This window comes from Corvus brachyrhynchos, unplaced genomic scaffold (genome assembly GCF_000691975.1).
Source record: "Corvus brachyrhynchos isolate BGI_N302 unplaced genomic scaffold, ASM69197v1 scaffold94, whole genome shotgun sequence".
NCBI classification, from domain to species: domain Eukaryota; kingdom Metazoa; phylum Chordata; class Aves; order Passeriformes; family Corvidae; genus Corvus; species Corvus brachyrhynchos.
In genome coordinates this window covers 9379714-9407386 of record NW_008238330.1, presented here as the reverse complement: position 1 = coordinate 9407386, position 27673 = coordinate 9379714, and the positions used below count along the sequence as shown (strand labels likewise).

At 36.8% G+C, this 27673-nt stretch overlaps 1 protein-coding gene across 1 annotated transcript in view; it reads left to right on the top strand.

Moving 5' to 3' along the window:
- The window catches only part of ULK4 (unc-51 like kinase 4), a 215356-nt gene that overhangs the window by 108568 nt on the left and 79115 nt on the right, over positions 1–27673 (top strand). Inside the window, exon 33 of the mRNA XM_008633969.2 lies at positions 14704–14809. Coding sequence (XP_008632191.2) covers positions 14704–14809 — 106 coding nt within the window. The remainder of the gene's footprint in view (positions 1–14703; positions 14810–27673) is intronic.

The window sequence follows — 27673 nt, the reverse complement described above, 5'->3', positions numbered from 1 at the left end:
GTGTATTATATAAAATATGCACATATATATGTATGTGTGTGTGTGTCAATCTCAAGTTATTTATGTTAGCAATCTCAAGGTCTTTGTGACCTTGTAAGTGTTCTTCAGACTGTATCATGTGACGTAAAAAGGAAGAAATGTGTCTGGTGCCAAGAATTCAGTGACAGTTGACTGTGAGCAGCAGAAGAGGGAGCGGGAAAACAGCAGCTTCGGGAAGCCGGCAGAGCTACTTTTGTTTGTAACTGCTGGCTGGAGTGCAGCCCTGCAGCATTCCCTCACTCCCACCCCAGCCTGGCCACTCCTTGGGTCACGGGTGGAGCTGAGGGACACCTGGAGACCTGGGGAAGAGGAGGGGCTGTAGCACCACCATGCAAATGTGTGAAATGCAGGTGCTGCAGAAAGACAGATTATTTCTAACAGGAGACTTCACAAGTCTAGAACCAAAGTGTGTCCTCTATGACCTTTAACTTTCAAGTTATAGGGAGAAATCATGACCTTACCATAGCTTCTTTGAATTTTATGAAAAATTTTAAATGGGTCATACAGAAAGGAATCACCATCAGTGTTCACCCAAGGTGACTAATGTCTGCATTTTAAAATTAATTTATTTTTGCCGTGGAAGCAATATAAACACAAAATCTCACTTCTTCCAAACTTCATTTGTCAGGCTGATTAAGAGCAAATTGCTAATTTACTGTTCCTGCTAATGTAAATGTCAAGAAAAAGGAAAGTATTTAAGGGAAAATATGTATTGAAGTAAATCTCGGATGCATGTTTTTCAGAGTAAGATTTATTGATCTTTTGACCAGAATTTTACTGTGACATCACTGTTCTGTCAAACAACTGAGGTATATCTCTTAATCTCATCTAAATAAATATTGGCATAGGAATGCAGCAGTGGCTGACTATACCTTTATTGACCAGCTGCATTCTGATGACTAAGGTACTGAGCTATTGTGTGCTTCACAATAGAGTTTGTAAAAGAATATTGAATGTCTGTGGATGATTTCTGGCTGGCAGAGGTTTCCACATTATGCATCTGAACTTTGCTGGTTTGGCTTCAGTCATGTATTCTTTTTTCATTCCTTATGTTAGTGTCTTCCTGAGGAGTTTGTATTGCAGGGTGATAATTAGATTTTAGAATGTCAGTCTTCCACAAAGCAAAACAATTTTAATATTCTACTTTTGACTTTCTGTTTTTAACTGTAGTCATTTACTCATTGTCATATATGCTTAGTTTCTAAATATATTTTGTTTTATAAAATGTTTTCGTAGGCAAGCTTAAAAATCATTGCTTTGCTAAGGTAGATTCATTAGCCTTTTTGCATTAGTATGCAAAAAGATTAAGCCTACCATGATGCAATCTTAGTTTACCCACTGTAACTTTCTAATTACAGTTATAATAGAGCATCATCTCAAAGACTCAGATGAAATTTTGGTAATCTTTTTTTTTTCTTTTCTCTTAGATTTCTGAGTCCCCCTCTTTTGAGGTTCGATTTCTGCCCCTTGGATGTTTTGGTCAAGTATTTCTTTACTAATCATATGGGTACAGGAAGAAAAGTTGTGCCCTACAACTCTTTTTCTTTCTATTTCATATACTTGGTTCCTTTCAAACTCCTGACTACCAAATAAGATAATAACCTGTTCAAACATTTTGATGCTAAATACAGTGACTGAGAGTTTGCACTCTGCAATTTAACTGAGAGCCCTAAATTGATCCCTGTGGCAGATACTTAAGCACTGTTTGGTGTGTTACATTGCTTTTAATTTTCTGTTGCTGTCATGTTATTTGATATGGAGTTTGGCAATAATTAAGGTTTTTACAAAGAAAAATCAGATTCCTTTCAGTTCCCTATTGGAGTAAAGTATCCTTTCTTCTTAGTGCATACTTCATTCATTTGACTAAAGCAGAAAGGACGTGTATGAGGGCTGATAGCTCCTTTCCCTGCTGCAGAGAGCCAAGGATTATTCTATAAACAATCCAATTCATTTCTTACTGTATATTCTCAAGTTCTACATTTGCTTGCCCTGTGTCAAGTTCTGGAGCAGGATTTAAATTCCCTGCACGTAGCTATCTTTAGGGCTCACATCTGGATGGCACTGCAGGAGCATATTGCTGAAAGCAAACAGACTAGCAGTTCTGATGGTAACAATGGAGTCTGAGAAAATACTGGATGCATGTATAAGATTCCATTAAAAAGCAGGGAGTGAGAGGGATGTCTAATGCAGTCCATTTAATGCGGAACTCTCCAGAGAGTGAAGTGGGGATTATGTCTGCTCCCGTGCTTATTAAAGACTGGTATAGAGGATGCTTGTTGGGCGAATGGTATCTCCATAACAGACGCTCTGATACTCATGAATACATTTCTAATTATATCTTAATGATCTCACCCACAAATAGGAAAACAAAAATCTTTGTCTCCCTGAGTGGTTACCTTAGTGGCTGCAGGATTGGCAAGGTTTAGATTTTCCATCTCCTCTCACTAATCCCAGGGGGCTTCATTGTGAGAAATGAGATGTGTTTATGATGGTGAATTAGATTGCTGTAAAAGGTTATTTCAACAGACAGTTGGGAAATCATAATAGAATAATTTAGTAAAAATGGGAGCTAAAGTATGCTTAATGAAACATGATTAGATTTAATTTTCTTGCTATTTCAATCATTAAAGGTACATTATGCTTTCTCAGACCTCATTTGGGCTCTTTGCCATGGACCCACTCTTAGTAACAGACTGAAACTTGCATGTTCCATTAGGATATGAAAATGGCTAATGATACTCTAGTCTCCTCTCCCTGGCTTTTGTAAAATTTCTGTTACTGGCTTTTCAGATATATTTTACCTGTTTTCCTCTTTGATCCTTTTATTCCCTCACATCTATTGTACACATTTTTCAGTATGAATAACTGTTCAGGGAGTATAGATTGAATGAAATGAAGTAAAAGACTACTATAACTACCTAATAATTGTGAAGTGGCTTATTATGAGTAATTAAAAATTGTTAATTTAGTTATTACTAGGATTCTGTGTTCTAACAAAGTTCATATTTTAATTTCTTCATATAAAATACGTTTTTATCCAGTGGTACAATTCTTCAGGTTTATGTGGGCTTTTTTTGGTTTGGTTTTTGGGGGGATTTTTGGTTGGGTTTTGGTTTCTTTTTTATTATTTTTCTTTATTCTTTCCTTTTACAGTGCAATGACACATTGTGTGACACCACATATGGGCTAAAATTTCTGTCTGGCCTCTAGTGTTATTAAATTTAGTTCTCGATGATATTTTATGCCTCTCTCTTAGCATCAAAATGCTACTTTGATCTAAAAATATCCAACTCCTTTTCAGGCTATTAATTCATATGAGAATAAAACTGCTCTTTGCTGGAAGACAGCATGGGTAGAGCAGCAGAACCTTGCTGATCAGCTCAACTGGTCAGAGCACCAAGGTTGTGGGGTTGATCCCTGTATGGGCCCTTCACTTCAGAGCTGGACTCGATGATCTATGTCAGTCCCTTCCACCTCAGAATATTCTGTGATTCTGTAGTCATGGCTCCATTTGTTTTCAGGATTCCAGCCTGTTGTTGGGGGAGGAAATATAGGGATAATTTCAGTGTTTCATGATGTTACTCCACGTTGGATGTATGTTTCACTGAGAAAGGCTTCTTTTGTTCAGGATGAATTTTCTGCCTAGAGTTGCATGGGAGGTAGAGGAGAAAGGCAGATCTCAGGGTAGCCAGTGGCATGTCAATCAGGAGTGCTTTAGGGGAAGGGCCCAAGCGCAGTTCCAAGTTCATAATCACCCTAGAGGAAATGGTTGACTCTGGGTTTCTGAAGCTCAAAATAAATATTTTGAGTGCTAAGCGAGATAGTTTACTAACATCTCTCACCATCTCCTACTGAAGTTGCTTTCAGTTTGCATATACTAGATTTTCCTTGTCGCAGAGCCTTCTGATGATCTGGATTTTCATTAAAAATTAGGAGAAATGAAAGAACCTGAATCCTCTACATTTCTTGTAAGATAGCGAACCACTGTGGGTTACAGGCAGTGTGATAACCTAGCCAGTGTGTCAGTGCACACTGGGAATGTTTGTTTGAAGTCAAACATTTGAGGAAATTGAAAGTCTAGCTCCATTTTGAAACAGCATAGTCTCAAGTCATCGATTTTTCAGTGTTGCTAGAATAGTTTCATTTGAATTTTGTATGTCATAGTTGAAATAATTTATGAGAAAATGTGCGTGTGTGTGTACATTCATGTGTCTGTATATACATATTTAATGGATCCTGTCCTCCTTATAAAGCAATAGACATAGGTTCTCCTATAATCATTTAGTGCCTGTTTACTGCTGAAATGAGCTCTATAAGGGGCAAAAAAGTCACTCTTTAGGGGGTTGAAGGCACTGTGTTATACTCTGAAGGCACTGGAATCTCCTGTGTTTCCAGGCAATAGTTGCCTTAACTGTGGTAAAAATCAGGAAGATTTGAATTGAATCTATGCTTGGAATTACCCCACATATTGATGGCTGAAGTGTATCTCTGTCATTAAGTGGAATTTATTTTCGTAAACTATACCAATTTTCAAAACTGTATTCTTAAAGTTGATTTCCTGAATGAAATATGTAGGTATTTAAATAGAAATGACTTGGGGAAAGAGATGGGGTGAGACTATAAAGAAAACTATTATAAATTATTTGGAGATTACCGTGGAAAGTTGTGCAAAAATAAAAATGCTGTTCAATATATTCTTAATAATACTAATAACAAAATACAGTATAACTTCCTCTCTCTTTGAGAAAGGAGTAGGACTTGCTTAGAAGAGGCTCCTATTTTGCTGAACTTAGCCATTTCTGATTCTGCCTTTGAACCATCTGTTAATCTCCGATGAGAACGGAATAAATTAAATGTGATGTCATATTTATCAGCAAGAGGTGTACTTTTTTCCAAGTCATAGCATCTGATACTGTTTCACAAATGCTTATGAGGAGCAGAATTGGTTTCATTTCCTTGTATTCTTGTAGATGTGAGTTAAGCTTTTAAATTGTAAGTTGCGCCTTTGCTTTTCTTTGCAACGTGGGAATTGACTTCAGAACAGGTGAGAGTAAGAATTTTCAGAAGTGGTGCTTGGGTTGTGCTAGGCAAGGGCAGAGAGTGCTTCAGGGAGGATCAGTGGGGTATCAGCTGACCCTGTAGTGCTTAGTGACTGTAAATTTTTCAAGCTGTCTACTGCCTGGCACTATCGTGTTGCAATGTATGTGGCACTGGCCACTGCAGCACAGCATTTAGAGGACTGGTGGACAGGCCTCCAGAACACAGAGGTCTGATTCTCACCCCGTCATTATGGCAAGTTCCCATGTTCCGAGTGGTTCTTAGTTTACATATTTTAAGTTTATTGGTTGAGGAATTCTCCACCCAGTTTTATGTATAAGTTCATGTTTATGCATTTTCCTTAATTGCTTATGTATTAGTTCCGGAAAGTTCTCCTGTCTTCGATGCTCCATTGGTCTACTCATGTAATTCCCTCTCTTAAGTTATCCCTATTGGATATTCCTCTGTTATCTCCTCCTCCTCAGTCAATCCCCATTGGTTGTTCCCCTTTGTTTCACCTCCATATAAAATGGTGTGTTCTCCCTTTTTTTTTGGTCTTTGTCCCTGGACCCTCCACTGGCAGTAAACCAGCGGGAATGTACACAGATACCCCTCTCTCGTCCTTTGCCTCTGCTGACGCTTTTACACCACCTTTGTTTGGGGCTCGCTCCTTGCAAAGGAGCCAGCTTTCCCTGCAAGCTGCAGCTGACAGGTTTCCCTCTTTGCTGCAGCTGACACCAAGGACGTCTGCAGCTGGACGCTGTGCTGCCTCGGGCAGCCCGAGCAGTGTCACTACTGAGATTGCCACCATGGCAGCAACGCTCAGGCTAGTCCGAAATTCATTTTGCTATATGCTTTTTTATGCACTCAGTGGAGCAATTACTACTTTTTGTCTTTTCTTCTTAGTTTAATATTCTAAGTGATGAGAACTAAATCAAAGAATCATAGAACAGTTTGGGTTGGAAGGAATCTTAAACTATCATCTAGTTGCAACACTCTTGCCCTGGGCAGGGATGTCATTCACTAGACCAGTTTGCTCAAAGCCCTGAGGGATGGGGCATCCATAACTTTTCTAGGAAACCTGTGCCAGTGTCTCAGCACCATTGTTGCAAATAATTTCTTTCTTACATGCAATCTAGATACTTTCTTTTAGTTGAATCCCATCTTAAATTCACAGGAATAGTAATCTCTTAGCACATAAAAATTTTATAAAAATAAAAATATTATAAACCTCACATTGTAAGTATATTTTGAATAATAATAATTATTGCCATTCTTGTTAGCGGTCATCTCTTTCTCCATTTTACTTCCTTCTCATCAGTTCTCTTTCAGATGCTGTTCTGTAGCCTAGCATCACCATCAGGCTGTTGCTGGCTAAGGGAACAGTTGTCTTTCAATATCAGTGAATTCCAGTGGCTGGAAGATAAAATTCCTGTGACTGATGTTGCATTCATGCTGTCAGTATTTTATAGAGCTAAAATGGGGCTGTCACTTCATAAGTATGTTTCTGAAGTGTATGTACCTGAGATACGGCCTACTAAAGTGAACTTCGTGTTCAGTTTTTCTAGGGTCGCAGGTACAGACAGAATAAGTATAAAATGCAATGCAGGAAGAAAACAAATAAAAGAGTAAAATCACTATGAAATGAAAAAATGCTATCTTTGCCCCAGACCGACGTAACCAAGATACCTACACTGTCTTTGGTTCTGGTGCCACAGGCATAGCTAATACAAAAGCAAACTCTGTAGAGTCTGGAAACTGCAGCAATATCCTAGAAAAATCTGAGCAAGGAGAAGGAACGGTCATTTAACCTTGGAATTCTCTCTTTTTAGCCTCTAGATTTATTTACTTGTTCTTTTTCATTTTTCATCTTGACTACAACCTGTTTCTTCTGGTAAAGAGTAATAAAGCAAAATTATGTTAATCTTGCACAGAATTTGATTAGGGAATGGGGTTGGTGGCTTGTTTGTTGGACACCAAGTTCAGCTGATGAGTGGTTTGTATGTCTGTGGGGGATTTTTGGATAACAATAAATTTCCTTCCTGTTGTGTCTACAAGAGGAAGAGTGTTTCTAGTATTTACATAGAATAAGAAACTGTACTTCCTTTTGCTAGATTATTATTATTATTATTATTATTATTATTATTATTATTATTATTATTATTATTATTATTATTATTATTATTATTATTATTATTATTATTATTATTATTATTATTATTATTATTATTATTATTATTATTATTATTATTATTATTATTATTATTATTTCCAGTTGAGAAATTCTCTGGCTATGAATACAAACTGCTCCTTCCAAGTGTACCCAAACAGGGTTCTTAGTACCAGACTCATTTCCTTTTTCCTCTCAAAGCAGTGAAACTTTTGATGGCTGTATAAACACTGTATTTTTTAGGCCTGGATTGTACAAGTACAGGTTTGTAAACTGACATTAAGAGACGTAGCAAATGCTTCAAGTCTTATTTAGCTTAAATATGTGTATCAAATCCACTTACACTCAGGAGAGTTTTAATCACTGTAGTGCACACACAGACTTAGCACTACTCTGAATTCTAACCTTGCTCCACTATCATAGTTCAGTTCTGTTCAGACCACTGAATCCACCTCAGCTCCTTTTATTCTTGGAATTCATATCCACAGCGTGGCTTAAGAAGAAAATACATTCAAGTTCTTGAATAAGTGCCAGGATAACACTGTGATACATGGGGTGTGAAAGTGTGTTTGTGTAATACACATACTGCTTATCAGGAAGATTAACTTGAGGTATATTTGAGAATAAAGATTATATACCACTAATTTATGGAAGAAGAAACTTTATAGAGATAGTTTGCCCATAAATTCCATTCCTGTAGTTCACAAAGATACTGTAACAGACTAAAAATACGGGGTTTTTTCTGGGTTTGTAAGTATTTAGTAATGTGATTATGGTAAAGATTTGCTAATGTCCATGGTCTTTAATTAACTGATCAACAAAACCCCAAACCAGCAAACCCAACACACGTGAGCCTACTATGCATTCCACTTTTTTTCAGTGTTAAGTCATCTGGAAACAAAAAAGCTAAAATGGAGGAGATACCCAATTCTGTAATCTTCTGCAATGTCAGAAGGAAGGGACAAGACTAGTGATTTGAAAGTTGTTGTAATTTTAGTGTTGAATCAATCATGAATTGTCTCATTCTGACCATGGATATTAAGCACAGAAAAATCATGCCAAATAAAATCTCCCTGTAATATTTCTTTAGAGTACACATGAATTTCACTACTAAGCAAACGATCTTATTGTTTAAGAGGTAATATTTATTGAGTGTAACACCACAAAATATCACTGTATTCATTAATAGACTTATTTAATAATTTTTTTACACTTAGTAAAAACAGTGGTTTGCAATGTAGAGTTTTCATTTGCAGCAATCAGTTCACAATTTCTCTTGCCTTGACTGCCTAGTGTCCTGGTAGGAATATAGTTTGCTTAGAGCATAATTGCTTGTCTAAGCCCAGGATAGAAAAATGAAAGAAGTGCCCTCTCTCTTGTGGGATACTAATGCTGTCTGTGTTACTCTTCAGCATTTCTGCCAGTCTGTTCATTGAGGAATATTGTTAGTGCTCCCATTTCCTGCCATGTGGTTTGGTGTCAGCTTGGTATCAGCTAACAGATGTAGCTTGCTACTGTAGGAGTGGCTTGAGTGCAGAAAGGCTGGAAGATGAGTTTCCTAGGACATGCATGCACAGTAGTGTGTGTGCTCTGAGCTGAACAGATTGATAGCTGGTAGAGCCTGGTTGTTGAGTATGCTTGTTTTCTAAATGCATGTCTCTTTGGGAACATGCAAAGTCTCTATGAACAGGTGTCCACAAGTGAGATGTACAGACTGACTTAAAAAGAAGTGAGAATTTCCTCATGTCTTTCAGTCTAGTAATCGACTACTTAAATAATCCCTAAAATAAGTAATAATAGAAATCGAGGAATGACGTATTTTGAAGGAGCCAAATGTAATGAAACTATACCATTACTCGAGTAACAGAGGATTCAATAGGTGTTCCCTTTTGATTTAACAGCCCTTCATTGTTTTCAAGTTTAATGTAACTTGAATAACTAGTTATCAACCTTCTCTGTTGCAATTACAGATTGAGTAAATGTGAATGTGTGGGAAAAAACCTAATGCTTTTCAAACTAAATAGTATTTTGAGGGTAGAAGGCATAAAGAAAGGAGTAAAGTCAAAAATATTAAACATGTAAATGTGGTTTTCCTGCCACTGTTGACAGCTTGAATATATCTCTCTACGTAACTAAATTGTGATAGAGAAAAGCATTCTTTCCTCATTCAGACAGGTTCAATTTCCCTGTACTAATTTGTCATCCCATGGCTTCTCATTCAACACCTTTTTCACCAACACCACTGAATTTTAAGGAAGTCTGTGAGTACAAAAAATAAAACATTCAATTTGAGATTAAGAGGGATAATGGTATTTTTTCTATCATTTTTACTTCCTTGTAAAAGCACAGCTTTTCCTCAGTTGGTTTTTTGTTGGGGTTTTTTTTTCAGTTATGGAAAGTGTCAGGAAAGGCTTTTTAATCCCAATCTTGCACACCTCAGTAGGCAGTGGAAACTGAGTCAGTACCAGTTTTTGCTTTTAAATACTGCTTTAGCAACTAGTTAGCTATGGATATGGGAGTAGGTTCTGAGGGAGAAGAGACAGAGACCCATTCCTTAACAGCTGATGATGGATTAATGAACAGAGTATAGGAGACTTCTTTCCTTGTGGTGGCAAAGTGTTTTATGCATCAAAGCAAAATCCGTGTAGAAAAAAGATGTCCATTGATTGGTATCTGCCATTCTGAGTTCTTTAAGAAGTAGCTTTTAATGAATGCTGAAAATGCAAGTCTGGTAAGTGAATATTTTGGTATGGTAATTTTTGGCGTAATGTTTGACTGCAGCTCCCAAGTGACTTTGCAGTTCAAATGCTTCATTGATACTTGGCACTCTCCAAAGCACCTACAGATTTATGGTTCTAGATATGAAGTTACTACTGTGGTGGTATCTATTACTTGTAAAGTTTCGCTTGCTTCAGAGCATACCAGCATAAATTCTTCCAGAGTACTGGATCTTCATTGATACCAGGAAGTTTAATCCTCCAGAGTGAGATATCTGTATAGATACTGTCTGTTCAGTTGTGTGCAATTTTTTCTTTTAAGGAAACTTCAGTGTTATTCACAATGAATAGTTTTAATCCTCGGGAACCTAATTTGCTTGGCTACTTTTTTCTAGGTAATGGGTAAAATTGTTTTTATAAGAAATTGCTTCTGAGTGTCCTCTCTGTGAAGGAGCCTGACTCTGCTTGAGAGAGGAGCCTACTCCAACTCCAGTGACAGTAAAGAAAATTTTCTGTGAGAGTGGAGTTTTTTCACTAAGGCTTTTAGGTGCAAAAGGATAAACTTTGAGGTTCCATCGCTGCTAGACATTTAGGTGTAAATTTGTAGAAAGAAGAAATGTTACTCTTTTTAAAGAGCTTCTGCTGAATTGCTTTGCAGTTCGTCTGTAACAGTGAATGTAAGATTGTGAAATTTTGCATTGCCTGCTGCAGTGGGTATTAGAACAAAATCCAAGACTAATTCTACTACTTTCTGTTGGTTGATGCTTGACATTCTAGGTTTTTATTAATGGTTGCCTTAGTCCTTCAAAATCACTACTTTTCCCCTATCCTCTCGACTTTGCCTAAGCACTCATTGACTAAGAATGCAGATGCTCTTTATTTTTCAAAATTGCCGCAGGAATTTCTGTGAAAGTTGCAAGACTTATAATCTTCATGTGTGAACTGAATATGTCACTGTTGTGATACATCTGAAAAGCATGGTCATTCTAGAAATTGGTTGTCAAATTAGTAGTTGCTCCTTTTTGTGTGACTGTACCCAGAGGGAAATATTTGAAATATTAGTTCTGGTAGAACTGTACTTTTGAAAAAGGCTGATTTTTGAAAAGCAGAGTAGCAAGAAACATGACTGTGCTTACTTCTGATTTAGATAGTTAATAAGGAAAATAGTATTACCTTAATGTTAGAGATCCATATTTATATGCTTTCAGTTTGTACATAATTGATCTTATGAATCAAAAGCCACAAAATGTTAAAGATTAAATTAGCCAACTAGATAAGTTTCTGATTGTCTCATAAACGAAGTAAAAGCAAATCAGAATAAGCAAGGTTGAATGCAATATTTAACTATGTTCCTGTAAAGAGGTCCTTGTTAGCATCAACATTTTGGTTTATTTCATCTCAACTATACTGTGACAAAGAATCATCAGATAAGAATGGCATGTTTTAATAACTATAATTTGAATATCATTCATTTCTATAATTTTCTTCTTTCAATGGATTTAGTGTATGAAAAATCAAGCCTCTATCTTCTTATGTCCCCTTACTTACCTAACTTGTGTTCATAGATCATATGTAAGCTTGACAAGGAGAGTTTAAAGTTTAATCTCTCTGATTACATTGAATGAGCTGTACTGTGGTATGTAGTGTAAGATTTAATTACAGCATATCTGTAAACATAGCATTTAGGGCTTTCTCTTCTGGATTCTTAGATACATAAGTAGGAGACATGTACGTGAAGTCTCCCAAATTGGAAACCTCTTATCACAAGTGCAATCTCTTTTGTTATCTAAAATGTAATTAAAATACTGTCGTTTGCCTAGTGCCGTTCTAAATTCTAATCCACTTAAAGGAAGAGAAAAAGCAGCTTTAGCCGTAGTATCTTGCCAAGATTCCTACTCCCTCTTTGCTATTTCACACCCTTTTACCTAACTGGTTTAAATAAATACTTCAACTGATTTCTTGTGTGAAAGCACAACCCTTCAAAATTAGAATGAAAAGTTTAATGGCCTAAATACAGTTCAGTTCTATTTGAAAACCCTGATTTATCTTCTGTGGTTTCTTTTTTTTTAATACTAGTATTTCCTTGTTATGCCCTTGGTATTTCATAGCTGTCCTTTTTAAGCACTGAAGCAATTAGTTTTGAGAAGGCTGATTCTTCAGGGTCCAGTGCTTTCCTGCCTTTCATTCACTGAAGCTGTACATTTTAATGAAGTTGTTTCATCTCTGTTGCCAAACACTAGAATTTTAGTGCTTCAATTCTAATTATCTCTGCTGGCAAATGCTATGTTTTATTAAAGCTGTCAAGTGCACTGTTCATTAAATGTCCACAGTCAGTGGTGCTGTGCACACAAATTAGATCAGCTTTACTCCTTGATAGATTATGAAGTTAAATATTGTTATATAAACCTCTAAAATTGAGTCTAGCAGCAATCAGTGATGGCTTAGATAACTAAAGCATACCTGCAGCTTCTTGAAACTTAGTATCTTGTCAAAACCCATGTGGAACATACATTAAATCACTAGTAGTACAGCTGAGTATACCATTTAATTCATTAAGATACCATATTTCTTCCTCAAGACATCTACATTGCATCTTGAATTCTAGTTTATATGTACTTAGGGTTAGATAAGTTTTGTTATTTATGCTTTGATATAAGTAAAAACATCAGTGCTGGTCTTTCAGCAGAGGCTTGCACAGTGCAATTGTTGTCCATTAAAAGCAAAGATGCCTTCACTGAGATGTTACTAACCTGGTGAAAGCGAAAGATTGCTATCATGAACAGCTAACAGCTTCTCTTCTAATTGCATATCTGAAAGGGGAATTTTACTGGGAGGTGTGTATTTCAAATATATGAAGCAGTAAAAGATACTGTACTTGCAAAGAAAATATTTGAGTCAGCTCTCGTTTTGACGCTTGGGAATTTTTTTTGCTTTTGTTAATTTTATGTTCTCAGTGTATGTGTCATTATCTTCAGTAGCACAAATAGTCATTCTTGCTATTTAGTGTATTGTTTTCTAGATGTTTTTTAGGAGAATTAATAAGATATTGTGATGATAGACTACCAGATAAACACATTGCTGGCCTTTTGAAAATAATGTTTTTCTTATCTTTCAGCTATCTGTAGGAAAATAACTTCAAATATATTTTTAGTACCATGGATTTATGGTGTCTGTTTTCTGTATTGGTTACCTTATCTTTTGAGGAATCTGGTGTTTATACTTTCCAACTTTGCTTTTGAGTTTATCAGGCTGTATTTCAGACCTTTAGAGGAACAGATATTTCTTGTGTTTTTTGTAAAAATCATGAATAACATCTCAAAATTCTATATAAAGTAAATAGAATTTAAGAGCTCTTGGATATATATTTTTAAGGGTTGGGTAGGAAGCTACAGTCCTTCAAAAGGCTGTGAGGTACTCTTCCTTGTCTCGTCTCCTTATAATCTATTTTAGAGTGCTCTAGTGTGAATAGAAAATTCGTGTAACATGAAGTTGAATAGAAGGCTGTGTATGTTTATGTATTTGTCTGTTAATGTATTATTCCTTAACATACATATTTCATGGTATTTATGGGAAATAATAGCATTTTATTTTTTTAGTGCAGAAACCAAAAGTGTTCCTTCGACTGTATTCAAGAGCTGAAGTGATTTTTGCCATCTGAAATGCTTAGCTTCAGACAAGTTTCATCATGTTCAACTTCAAATTTTTTTCAACTGCCTACTGTCAGACAGGAGATGGACCCTAATAGATGGTGTATTCTGTGGCAGTGAAGTAGTTGAGCAATACCAATATACTGAGAGATTTGTTGGGAAAGGGAAGCATGGAAATTACCTAAGTGCATGTGAAAAACCTATGATGCATGAAATATGACAATTTTTTTCTTAGTTGTTATTTTCACTTTGGACATATGTTTCTATTTGGCTTTGAGTCTGAAAATTGGACATAATATTTCCTGAACCTTCTAGGGAGATTTGGAAAGTACTCAGGCTAATTCTACATCTAAACTCAGATTTGTCAAGGCTTGTCCTATTTTGGCTTCTTGGAAGTTATCTGAATTATTACTGTCCCTAGTGTGTATATAAATGCTTTGGTTGTATTGCCTTATCCACCCTTTTCAACCTTAGTATGGGAGTGTAGTGAATATAACAGAAGAAAATAAATTCTTTATAAACCCTGGTGCCTTCCTCCTCTCAGTGTAGTCTCAACAATTGTGAAAAATCACTGAAGCAATCATCAAACATAAGAAAAGCATTAAAAAAGTGATGCAATTCAATACAGTCATAGGTTTTTAATTTATCTGTGAAATTATGAATGTATACAAAGGAAAACAACAAATAGACTTACGGTGGGGTTATCACCCTGGGACTGAAAAGAGTAACAGTAATGCCATTAATAGAAGAAATATCATACAAAGGGAAATATTTCTGGTTCTGAATATATAGAAATTAGGTTGATAAAGTTCTATGCCATTTTTAAAAGTCCTGACATATTAGACCTAGTTAAGAATTCTTTTAATTTAAAAGAACGTGGGAGAAATTTTGGTCCAAGGTTGTAGATTAGGATCCCTGAAACTGATGTTATCTACTAAGATACTTGGCTGGTTTTATAGTATTTTAAATGTCAAATTTTAAGGGATTGAGAAAGTACTGCTTTTGTATTACCACACTTTTTAAGGTAATAGTCTTCTAACCTTGCAAAAGGAATACTAGACCTATTGGGTTTTGTACTGTTTTGTTTTTGCAGAGACACCAGGACAGTATACTTGGGAATACAATGCAAACTGTAATCGCCTTACTAAATAATATCGTTGCTAACAAAAGTACAAACATGATGATTCTCTTTGAAGAAGGTATGTCAACTTTTTTCTCCTCACTGTAGATGTTTCCCAGTCTGTAGTAGCCAGCACTGTGTGAAACTAAACTTCTATCTATTTAGATTTTGTTGTGGTTGGTAGATAATCGCATTGTAACTGATGTCCTCCTCATCACTTCCTCTTCCTTCCTTCCTGATTTGATTATAAATTTTGCTTTCAGAACGTTGTTCTTTCAAGAAAATGCACTTACAAAAGAATTACTAACTGAAAATGACATTATGTCTGTGAAGAATGGCCTTTGGAAGGAAGGCATGGGCTGGAGTTCTGACTATAACAGTGCAGAGTGTAGGGAGAGACCTCTGCAAGGTCTTCCTTTTCCCACTGGTTAAACTTCTGAAAGGATAAGTTGGACTGTATTTCTGCACACTTTTAAGAAAGAGCTTCTGTTCCAGCCCAATCATGTAGACTAATGGGGTGAGGCCCAAACTGACTATAAAGTCTTAGTCTACAAAACATTGGACGTTTTCATGAAATGTTTATCACCTAAGTTGGGTCATAAAACACTGTCACAGGTTGCCTGGAGAGTGGTGGATGCCCCATCCTTGAGAGCATTCAAGGTCAGGTTGGACAGGGCTCTGAGCAACCTGATCTACGTGAAAATGTCCCTGCTTATAGCAAGGGGTTTGGACTAAATGACCTTTAAAGATCCCTTCCAACTCAAACTGTTCTATGATTCCATGATTCATTTCACTGTATTTTATTATCTAAGCTTCTTTTATTTAGAAACTGGTTCTGAAGAAAAGGTTTCTGCTATTGGAAATCTGTATAAATTATAAACTTGTTTAGAGATGTACATTTTGATAGCATTTCTTTTGTTTATCATGAATGGGTGAGTGACATCTAGCAGTACAGATCCGTGCTACCGTTTGTACTGTTTGCTGGTATGCATACCAGCCTATGAATCCAATCATGATGGGTAGTAGTAGTCATGTCCTCATTTTCGTAATTACCGTAGTAGTTAAAACACTGACCCAGAAAGCAAGAGAGCTGAATTCCTTAACTTTTTACTCTTAAGGGATTGAATGGGCAATGCAATTCTTCAGGAGACATACTGGTACTTGACGTTGTTGCTAGTAACATGTTCCTCTCCTCTGTCACAAACAGACCCACTCTGAAGTTAGTGGTGTATTAGTGGAGAACAGAGCCAAAAAAAAAAAAAAAAAGAGAGAGAATAGAATAGTATGACTAATTTGGAAAGGGCTGGTTCATAGGATTCTGATTCTTTGGTTGTTTCTCACCAAACTGCCTATCACACTTAGAACTTCTTGGGGTTTCTTGAGATTTAGATGTATGTGCTGCTTTTACTATCTTTAGGCACATCTGCGGTCTGTCAGGCAAAATCCTAAGTTGGCATTGACCTCAGTTGCAGCAGGGTAACTTGTTAGAACTGCACAATGCAAAGAAGTTTGTTCAAGTCCCACAAGCGACATAATTGGCATGCCTTCTTTAAAGTAATATACTCTGCCTTTCTGTGTGGCAAATTAGGTGCAAAACTGTTTAAGAGCATGGCAGAAGTACCTTCATTCCCTAAATATCTCCTCTTTATTGTCCTACAGAGCAAACTCCTGTGTGCTTTTTATGCTGCTGGTATTATGTCTGTGCTCTTTCACTTCTCATCTGCTCCAAAAATAAAACTCATCTCTTCAGTCATGTTAGTTTCCAAATTAAGGAAGCAGGATAGAAATACTATTAAAGTATTTTTTTTGTGTTATGTCATAATGACTCCAGTAATATTTTCAGACTAATAGTGATTAGATAACACTAACTCGGGCTCACTGAACTTCAGCAACCACACTAGAGAAAGAAGCACAGCAGCCAAAAATAATTTATCTCAAGTCTCCCCATCTTCTCTCATCCCTTTTCCCCAATGGCTGATCTTCAGAGTACTGGAAACCTGGATTTGGGCCAGCACTTTGATTTAGGGTCTAATTGTCAAGTAAAGAACTTCTAAAATTTGGTTTGCAAGAATGTTATGAGAGTATTGATCTTGTAATTGCAGACTACTAGATTTTCTTTTAATTAAAAGGGGAGATAAGTTATTCTGTGCAAACTGGAGGGCTTTATATCCTTTGCATTACCATCTGTAAATAGACAAGTGTTCACATCCAGAAAATACCTTAAACTTCCACCGCCATATCTTTTGTGGCGATCTGTTTACCTATTGCTTTTTCTATCCCAGATTGTTCCCCGCCCTGTTCCTTCCCCTTAGCCTTTGCCACTCCCTCAGGCTCTCCCTACTGGTTCCTGTACCCCAACTCTGCCCATGTACCCCTCCTGAGCCCCTGACAAAACCTCCCTGCGCCGGGATCACGAGGTCTCTCTGCCTCTGAGGGTCGCGGGGACAAGATTTGATTAAAAATCTTCTCAAACCCTCATGGGGAGACCCTTCTCACCTCCTTTGCCATCACTGTGTTGTAAGGCTGATAGCTGCTGGAGCAAAACCACGGAGCCATCCGAAATGAGCTACGGGATAGTGACATGGTTGCACTGCCCTAAGCAGCTCCGTTGAGCTCTCAGGAAAGCTGCAGCCTGCTAAACTAAACCTAGCATTACAACAATCTTTGACATTTAACTTCTCTTTTTTTAATGACTTTTGTGTGATGGAGAAGAATGCAATCTAGTAAAATGAAAACTGAGCTCCCTCTTGCAGAAGAATATCCTGGAGTCCAAACAGAAAAGTTGGACATGAGTCAGCAGTGTGCCTTTGTAGCCATCATGGCAAAAGAGGGCTGCGATGAGAAAGAAAAGCTGGAAGGTGGAGGAGAGTGATTATTCTCCTCCATTCATTGTAGTGTCCAGTTTTGAGCTCCAGACTATAACAAAGGCATTGACAGACTGGAGCAAGTCCAGAGACAGGCAACTGAGGTGTTCGGGAGAGTGGATTGCATGATATGTGTATCTTCAGCCTCTGTACTATTTTATGAATGTATTCCTTCCCAAGTGCAGAACTTTGTATTTGCCTTTGTTAAACTTTAAAAGGCTTCTGGCAGCCCTTTCTTTTGAGCTCTTCAGCTTCTTGAGCTCTTTCTGAATCCTTCAATCCATCATCACATCAGCTGCTTTCTTCATTTCAATGTCATCTGTAAACTTGCTGAACATGCATGTTATTACATCCTATTAACATTGTGTCTGTGCCGTTAATGAAGGTATTCAACATCCATGAGCTATTTGCCTAGTTAAAAAAAAATAAAAAGGCTGAAGACAGAGTATTATGGGTCATCAGTTTTCCTTATTTCTCCATTACACTGTGATAATTAATTCATATATATATGGAGCTTTAGAAATTAAAAACCATAGATACTTGCTGAACATAAGAAACAACTCAGGTTAGGTGGTCAGTCCTGTCAAGATTTTTGTATCTAAGAGTCAAGACATTAGCAATGAAGATTTCTTTCCGATTTTGTGCATGCCTTTCTTCAGGTGCCAAGAAGCTGTATTTTTGCAGACAGATCATTTAGAGACCCACATCACTGTTTCCTTTTGTGCCTGTTAGCCTTCAGAACTCTCTGCTGAAAGGAGTTGTATGAGGTGATAGATTTTTTTTTTAAGGGGCTGTAGCTTACATGTTGAACTTTCCCCTTTCTCAAGAAAGTCTTGCATGATGGCACTTTCTGCATTACTACTTCTGTGATTTCCTGTTAATAACTATGATATGCTTGTGCATTTCAGCAACTTTCATAGAAGGTGGATTGCCTGGCATTAATTTCTCTCATCCCTGAACTGTGTCCTTTTGTGTTACAATATATCAGACATGTACTGATAACCACTTAAAATGTTTAAAGGTGAAATGGAGAATAACATATGCAACTGAAGTCACAGAGGGAATTTAAAATGGCCTGTACTTGTGTTATCAGCTATTAAACATTTGTTCTGTTAACATTCATGACAATTTCCACTTAATAATCAGAGGGGAATAATGCAATTCAGTTTAATTACTGAGACTGGAATTCAGTAAGGAGACTAGGATTAATATAGGGTCCCTGGTGAATAGTTAAGGAAAGATATTAAAAAGCTAAGACAATTGTGGTCATTTTTAGCATGGTCTTCTAAGAGAGTGACACTTACCCTCTCTTCTTCTGTCTTGACTTCTAGCTGCCAGTCTTTGTTTCCTCCCTTCCCCATCTTTTGATATTGGACAGTTTTAAGTTCACTTGAACGAGCACAGAGATCCAAATATACAGAATATGTATTCAATCTATAATAAACAGTATCTGATGAGAGGGACCCAAGTTAATGGTGTAGTTTAGGGAAAGACAATAGCCTTATCAATTAAATATTCTTCACTAGTGTACAGCAAATAGAACAGTCCTATGCATGACATGTACAAAATATATATATGTACTTATACATTACATATGTAAAGACCTGTTACTAATTAATACATCTCCGTGGCCTTTTCAGTATTCACCTCCCATTTTCTTTCCAGGATGCCTGCAGTCTCTGTTTTAGGTTTGTAACCACTGAATTTAACGATGTGTTAGTCAGTGCCTGAGGAGGGTACCTATGAAACGGTCCCACAGGCTTGGTCAGTGCATGGGAGCAACTCACACTGGAGGGTGTGCTTATAGTTGGGTGACATAGGACAAAGCAGCACCAAGGTTTCAGAAACAGGGGCAGGGAGTCATCAGTGATGAGGATGGTGACTTACTACCGTGGAAGTAGGCAGAGATAATAGGATGCAGATAGGTACAAAGAGTGGTATTGTTACTTCTACTGGTCATGAAACAACCAGCTATACATTACTCTGTGCCTGTCATATTAAAAGGGCTTACATCTGTTGACTATAAAATGAGAACCCTGTTCTAGATGCTGAAATTATGAGTTCCTAAGCAAGTGTTGTAGGAGTACAGTGGTTGATCATGTTTCTATACCCAGGTGCTAGAGCAGTCTACTGAAAAGGCGTACTGCCTCTTAGATATGTGTCTAGTGACAAGCACTGACACACGGACAAATTTAGACATAAGACAAACCACGAAGTTGGCTGCTTGATAAGTAAGTGGTGTTAGTGTGCAAGGCTGCTTCATTATGTGGATGTGATGAGTAATAAATAGCCAAGTGCACCACAGCACTTAATGTAGTGAAATTCTGGTACTCAAGTACAATTCATAGATACACAAATTTTTTATTTCGCTTTCAATTCAATCTTTTTGTTGCTTTTTTTCTTTACTTGTGATTTTTTGGGATTTTTGGTTGTTTTTCAAGTACTTTGTACAAATTAAAAATAGAAAAAGTTCAATCATTGTCTAGTTAGCAGTACTTTCCACCTCTGAGTACTGTTTGTCCATGGGTGATATTCAAAGGCAAGAAATTTCTTCATCTAACTGTTGCATCATTTTTTTTATAGGAAGAGTTTGGGTGTATCATACTACATTGCAGAGAAATGTCGTTCTAAGACTTTAATTGCTTCACAAGGTCTTCATTCTGAAGAAATGAACAAAACAGGTTGTTGGAAAATAGATCTTACAGGCTGAAGTAGATATTTCTTATAGTCTGTCTGCAGTTATTTATTCCTGATAATGCATTGCATTTATTATGTTTATATAAAAAGCTATTTTCAGCATGTTTAAAATTAATTCCAAGTTTCCACTGTTATTCAAAGCTGATCTACTAAACTGTTTTCAGGCCAGTATTACTTATGAATGATTTTACATTTTTAGCTTTTCTGAATCTCATTATACTCCATAAATCAGTTACCAGGTTTTTTTCATGATGGTCTTGTAAGGAGATGATTTACATAAAAAGTTCAATACAGTCATGTTGAATTGAACTACCTTTCCCAGACTGTACTGCTGTGATCTTGTATTTGGCTACTGTACTGAAGTAACCACCACTAGCAGTATAAGCAGATGTTTGTCTGAATGTTAAAAACAAGTTTCCATTATATGGTAGAGCAAATCCTAAACTTAATGTCTTAATGATGTCAAGTCTCAGAAACTGAAGTAAAAGGGAAATTTAGTTTAGTACAATAAAAGCAATCTTTGAGTTGTGTGAAAATGTGACAGCTGTTAGTAGTACATGGTATTTTAAGCAGTTTGGGTAAAACCCAAAGTTCCTAAAGAAGGACCTTTGGTGGAAGTGTAGAATGTCAGCCATAATATTCGATATCATACTAAGAAAGCATGCTAGGTGCTTAAAGCAGGGACAGTTATTAAAAAGAACAGATCTGCAATAAAGTTTTTAGTCAGATGATCATAACTCATTTACACCTCATGAAAGAAAGATCAACTTTCATGGCTGAAGTATCCTTATTCATCTTGTGGTCCACTGCTTTGACTTTTAGGCAAATGTCAAGAGACTAATTAGATTTCAAATGTCTTTGTGTGTTGTATTGTTAAAGTCTTGTTAAATGCTGCATATCCAAAAAGTGGCACTTATAAGACCAACATCCAACTTTAACCTTTTTCTTGAAAAAAAAAAAAAAGGAAAAAAATGGGGTTTTTTATACACAGATCTTTAACAAAACGATAGTTATTGCTACCATAATCATGACTATGAATTCTGGGCTCTCTAGATAGACCCCAAACATTTCTAACTTACCTAAACCTTAGGAGGATATTCTTCTACCTTTCAGTTCCTCAGAGATAATTTGATTTCAGCTTAATCTCCAAAAGACATTTGATCATGGTGCCCATAGCACACTGTTTAAGAACAGTTTGTAGCTCCCTAGCCAGCTCTCTGGCCTGCTACATCACCAATGTTCATGAAATTAAGTGGTAGACTGCAGTAAATTGACATCCCTGCTGCACCCAGCTGTGCAGTAGTCTGAGCTACAGTGCAATACTGAGAAGGCATTGGTGTGACGTTACATGTGACTTTGATTTTAGGGGTAAAATTGAGGTTTTGGAGTAGCTGGCTTTAAAGTTGCAGCATTTTCTTCCAAGATGGGAGAAATTAACTATCTCTTAAGACAGTGATCAAGAAGAGGACCATGGAGTAGTCATACAGAAGGAGTCTTCTTGCAAGGGAAAGGCAGTACTTATAAAATTCTATAGAATACATTGTTTAAACTAATATGCCCCTTAAAAAAAAAGCAAGAACAAATAAAACCCACGGACTTAGTCTGTGAAGAAATCAGGTACACATTCAGACTGGTTCTGGAGTCATTTACTCATTCCTTACTAGCTTCTGTTTTTTCCTAGGAGTCTCCTGCAGAAGTTTTTACAGGATACAATATAGAAGTATTTGTTTAGTGACTGAAGGTAGAAAAGGTTTTTTATGGCAGTGCTTTATATCTGCTTACTGTAAAGCTTAGTTCATATGCAATGTATTGTGATTCTGAATAGAGAGATTGGCAGGGAGAATAAGTTAGTGAAATCAGTATGAGTGAGAACCTAAAAGTATTTTTTCTGTATTTAGTCAATGTTTAGAAACAAAATGCTCTTAATTAAATCAATGTAAAATAAGAAATCATTTTAAAATATAAAAAATACATGTATCACCTTGTCTGAGTAGTTGCAGACGTTACTTCTGTATCATTTGGATGAGAGAGAGATAGTCCCTTGCTTAGGGACTTGCAGCCTCTGCTATGCAGGATGTAAGCCTTTCACAGCTCCTTGCCAGTACTGAAGTACTGAAGTAGTTAGTACTGAAGTACTGAAGCAGTTTGACTCTTGAGCACAGAAGTGTCTCTATGAACGTCTCAAGATAGTAGTTGTGTGTTGTGTGTCTTGTGTTTATTTGAGTTACAGTTTATATGAGAAGTCAATGGTGGTTGAGCCTGAGGAAGTTTCTTCTGTGATGTTACGAAGCTCAAAATGCTTTTTAGCAGTATTAAGACATATTTTTCTGACCCAAAATGCCAATCATCCAGGTGGAAGTGTGTAACATCACATGGGTAAACTTAGAAGCCTCCTATCATGAAAGATATGTGGGAATCATGTCAAAATAGCATGGTAGTAGTGAAGTCTTTGAGGAAAAAATAAGCTGTGTCATCCTGTGATGTCCATCAATGCAGCCATCTGAAGAGGATGAAAATAGAAATGGTAATTGCTGCGAGGAACAGTTATGCCAGTCAAGTAGAACCAAGCCTGTTGTTGAGAGTCGTACCCATAAGGCACAAAATGTCACAGCATGCTTGCTAGAACATCAAAGGATAAAATAAGTGAAAAAAGGCTCAACAGGTTGTTACATCTTGTCTCTCTAGTGCTGTACTGTAAGAGAGTACTGGCGTTTCTGTGGCTGGAGTAGGTGTCCTGATGCTATCTATCCCTGTGGCCAGCCAAGCAGATCATCTTGCAGCATAGCTGGCTGCTTGAACTACCTAAGATATCTCATTCTAACTCCTAATTGATGGGAAAGAACAGAATAATAACAAAAAATATTCAAAATGTTTTCATTCCATTATATTCTAGTCTGAGAGGTTTTATGCAGACATCTGATTGTACAACTGATTAGCTTAGGTTAATAGTGGGAAGTTAGTTCAATAAATACAGCAATTTCAAAGCCTGTTCTGTCTTTATATTTCTAAAATGCCAATCATAATACACATTTTCTGTACCTATCCGATACCTATTTAAGATTTAAGGTTTGGACTGAGTGAATGCTCTGATTGATACTATTTGGAGGCAGAAACCTAAACTGAAAAAGTAAAATTTTTTGTTAAAATAAAAGGCATAGATTTCCCATCAGGTTGAGGTTGTGGGTATCCAAAGGTTTCCTGATGACAGCCTCAGGACTGTAAACCAGGAAAGTCATCAAACCTTATTCTCCTTCTCACTCAGTCATGAAAATGGTATTTTTTTTCCCTCCTCTCTTGAGACTGGGGTCTTTGCATTTACTCTAGGTGCTGCTTTTCCTGCAGTTTGATTTAAGCATTGTCATTTGACATTATGTTAATATTCCCATGAACTGCAATTGAAATAATATGTATTAACACTAGTGGATTTGGTCAGTTTGAGAAAAAAAGAATAACTAGGTAAGCATGTACTTGTCATATTAGCTACAGATTAAATATTGACAATGCAAACTATTTGTTACGGATAATAAGTTAAATCTAATTATTATGATGTCCCTGTGTATTTTGTCATATATAATTAGTAAGCTGAAAGGTCATTTTAGGAGATGAAATTAAAAATATATATTTGAAAAGAGACACATTTTAAATACAGTTAGTATGCCATAGGGTTGTAGAGCTATCACATATGTTCTCTTCCAGCAGTTAGAACAGTCTCAGTATGAAAGCAATGTACCACTGCCAATTTGAGGTAAGTGTAAAGTCACAAAAGTACAAAGTACTATACACAAAATTAAACTACATCAATCATTCTGTCATAGGAAAAAGTCTTCTTCAGATGCACTTGTATGATCCTACTGAAAGAAGTTAATTTTGTCAGTTGCTAAAAACAAGCGCCAGTTTTGGCGGGACCAGATCTATCTAGTGGACAGATAAATGAAATCTGAGGTTTTTCACTGCTTTGAAGAATGGTTTGGGGTTTTGTTTTGTTTTAAATGTGTTCAGTAGTTACCATAGCTCCCATGCAGCCAGATGTTTTTGTCTTCTGAGTTAGTTTCAGGAAAACTGTGTACTGAACAGATACGTTTAAACCAATGTGGACAATCAAACTTTAAAATAATTTTCTCTTTAAAGCAGAAATGCTTCTCATAATGGAGAAACTGAAGTTATTTACATTTTGTAAAGCCTTTTGAAATTCCCAATTTTTACACAAAGTAGTAGTCTATATTCCTTGAGACTTTTCCTGTGGTGTTCTTCCTTTTCCACCTAAATATTTTTTATTTTTCAGACTTTTGCCTAAAATGCAACATTTATATGTAGTCTTTTTAGGATGATGTTTTCTTCTGCTATTTGGGATCTAATTTTATAATATTGTTTAGCTTAGCTTTTCCAAACACTTTAAGTTACATTTTAATGTGCATTTCATATTCAATAACTCATTTCTATAGTTAAATTTCTTTTGAAGTCTTTACATATGGATTTTCCGCCATCTTAAGACAGTATATATTCCAGTGAGTATTTGTGTTCTCATACAAGTTATTTAGACAAGTTACCACTCCTCAACTGGTAGATTTTTCCTGTGGCATCTGATCAATGCTTGTAGATTTGATAGGGTAACTAATTTTGTGTGTAGTTGTATACATGTTCATTTACATTTTATCTGCAATGTAGCTGCATGTAGGCAGTTTTTGCAAGTCACATGATGGGGGAACCTGTTTGAGGTGCAACTGAGACCTCCAGCTGAGGGACAGTGGTTATTTAAATTGCTGTGACAAAAATGTAGATGTCTAAATGTAGATGTCTAAAATGATGCTATTCATTTTTTTAAGAAAATACATTTCATAAATGTAACCCAAACTTGTCTATCCATGCTTTAAAAAAATTATCTCCTTTTAGCTTAAGCTTTTTCCTAAGTGAACCAAGATGTTATTTATGTAAGATGGGTTTATGAAGGCAAATCTGTCAGCAAAGACATGTGCTTGAGGACATGTGATGGGTTTCAGATCTGAGCTTTAAGCAAATCAGTTTTACTTTCCTCTTAAAGAGGCCCTAACTTGATAAACATTGGGGTTTTTGTTTCATAAATAAAGTTTAAATGTTTCCATAGATGTCTCCATATTATTAGAAGATACTGCATCAGCTAGTTGTTCCTTAGTTTTGGTTGAGGAAAATGTTATGTGCTTCCCTTTGAATTTTGAAGATGAATGGGAGAAGAAATAGGATATTTATATAAAGTCTGAAGCTGTCTTCTGTCTCTTAGGAGAATGGAAAAACAGGGAAGATGTTCTCCCTACTACTACCCACCTTTTGAAAAGATAAGGAAAAGAAACTTCTTGTTCACCTGCATCCATTCAGTTTCAACTTGTCTAGTCTTTCCTGAGGGCCATTCTTTATTTATTTGTCATATTTCAGATTGCTTACTCAAAAACCTCTAATCCCTATTCCAGTGAGTCTTGAAAAAAATCCAGTAAAGTGTTGTTAATGGATTTATACACACTTCTAAAGGGTCATATTTCCTAGCTAACATGCCCATATTGTGATGTAAAGTTTTTAGCCAATGATGCAGCCAGGAAGTACAACTTATTTCCCTGGATGACAGCAGAACTAATGCTACTATATGTGTTATATAAAGATTGAAAAAACAGTAAAATTATCCATGATGGCTGGACAGGCTTTCCAATACATACTTTTGCTGAATAAGTACAGACAGATATTGTATATTTTGATCCCATCATTCAACCCAGAAGGACATGAATTGTGGATTTATTCCATTATTTATCTTACTAGAAGAAAAAAGCTCAAACTGTTACTTACTATGCATTTTCTTCAGAAATTACCTTGAATGTTGCTAAAAGAGCATGTGGTTCAAACAGCAACACTTGAAGATAAATTTAGAGGCAGCTTTCTGAGGAAGAGTCATAAGCAAGATAAGGAAAAGGCAGATAGAATACCCAAAGGAACAGATTATCAAGGCAAGTTTACAGGTTTTGACAGAAAACATAGGAAGAATAGCGCTGCTTACAAGATTTTGCTTGCCTGGCCTATGGGTCAGGCAGTCACTCAGACCAAGTCTGTGCATTATGGGATCAGCCAGATGCAGAGATAGCCAGTCTGGGCTGAGTGCAAGAGCTGACTGGGGGGCTCTCCTGTGTGCCCTGAAAGAAAACCTGTGTTCATGAAGGGTGTGCGTGCAGTCCTGCACAGCATGCAGTGCTACAGTAACCCATCCAGAAGGCAGAAAATACAACTCCTGCAGTAACTTTCTAATTTGGTTCCATGGACCTGGCCAGTGTGGGTGCTGCCTGTGACATCCAGGATTCCAGGCTAAATTGTAACCACTGTCCCAGTTCAGTGCAGTATTCTGACAGGCCAAATTGTGCAAAATGTTTGAACTCTATGTGCCCTGAAATTGCTTGTCTTGAAAATTTAACTATATATGCCTCTCATTTCCGGTGTTTACTTGCTGCAGCTTCTCTCCAGTTCTTGCATAATTTTTTGACAGTCCTGTTAGAGACATTCCTCCAGCCTTCCCAAAAGAGCTGCATTTCCTTGATGTGGATCCAGATTCACTAGGTCCAGGTTTCACTTTTTCTAGCCTACTTCTGAAGTCCCTCTCCCTAAAAGCAGAGTTTTCATTAAGGCTAGTCAGTTCTCTCTTTCAAAAGATGTTGATGAACAAAGGCAAAGGACAAGCTAGTTTGAACAGAGGAGAGTGAAATTTTTGAGCACATCTCAGCTATTTACTGCTAGGAACTGAATACTGGTTCCATCTGGAAAAGTGTGCATTCCTGTAATGAAACTCATGGAGCATCCCTACATCTGTTTGACATGCTAGCTGTCTCTCTGAACCAGAAGTGTTTCTTCACATAAACAGAGGGAAGCCCTATTAAACATGCCACGATACCACTGTTCTGTAGGATCTATCACAATCCTGAATCCTAGATGGAAGCAGTGACCTGTGTTGAATTTGTTGCAGGATCGATGGTCTTAGAAAATGCTGGCGATATTACTTCATTGTTTCAAGCTACTGTTAAATTTTATCATCCTTAATGTTTGTCTGAGGGGACAAGGACAAAGGAGCATGAGTCTTTAATTGCAAACTCCCCTTTTCTCCCCACCCCCATTATCGTGTCAAACTGAATTTCTTTGCCTGAACTTGTTTTCTATAGTCAGTGGTCTGGGCATAAGCAGGCTGAAAGAGGAATATAGGTTTGTAGTGAGAGATAGGTGTGTAGTGGTACTGCCCAGGGTACATAAGAAGTGACACATGAAGGACAACCTGGGGCAGGATGGTGAAGGCTCCTTGTGTTGAAGCAAGTTGGTAAACCTTCTGTGACCCTGTAAGTACATTAATGCCTAAAAATCACCTATGCCCAGCAGAGCAGGCA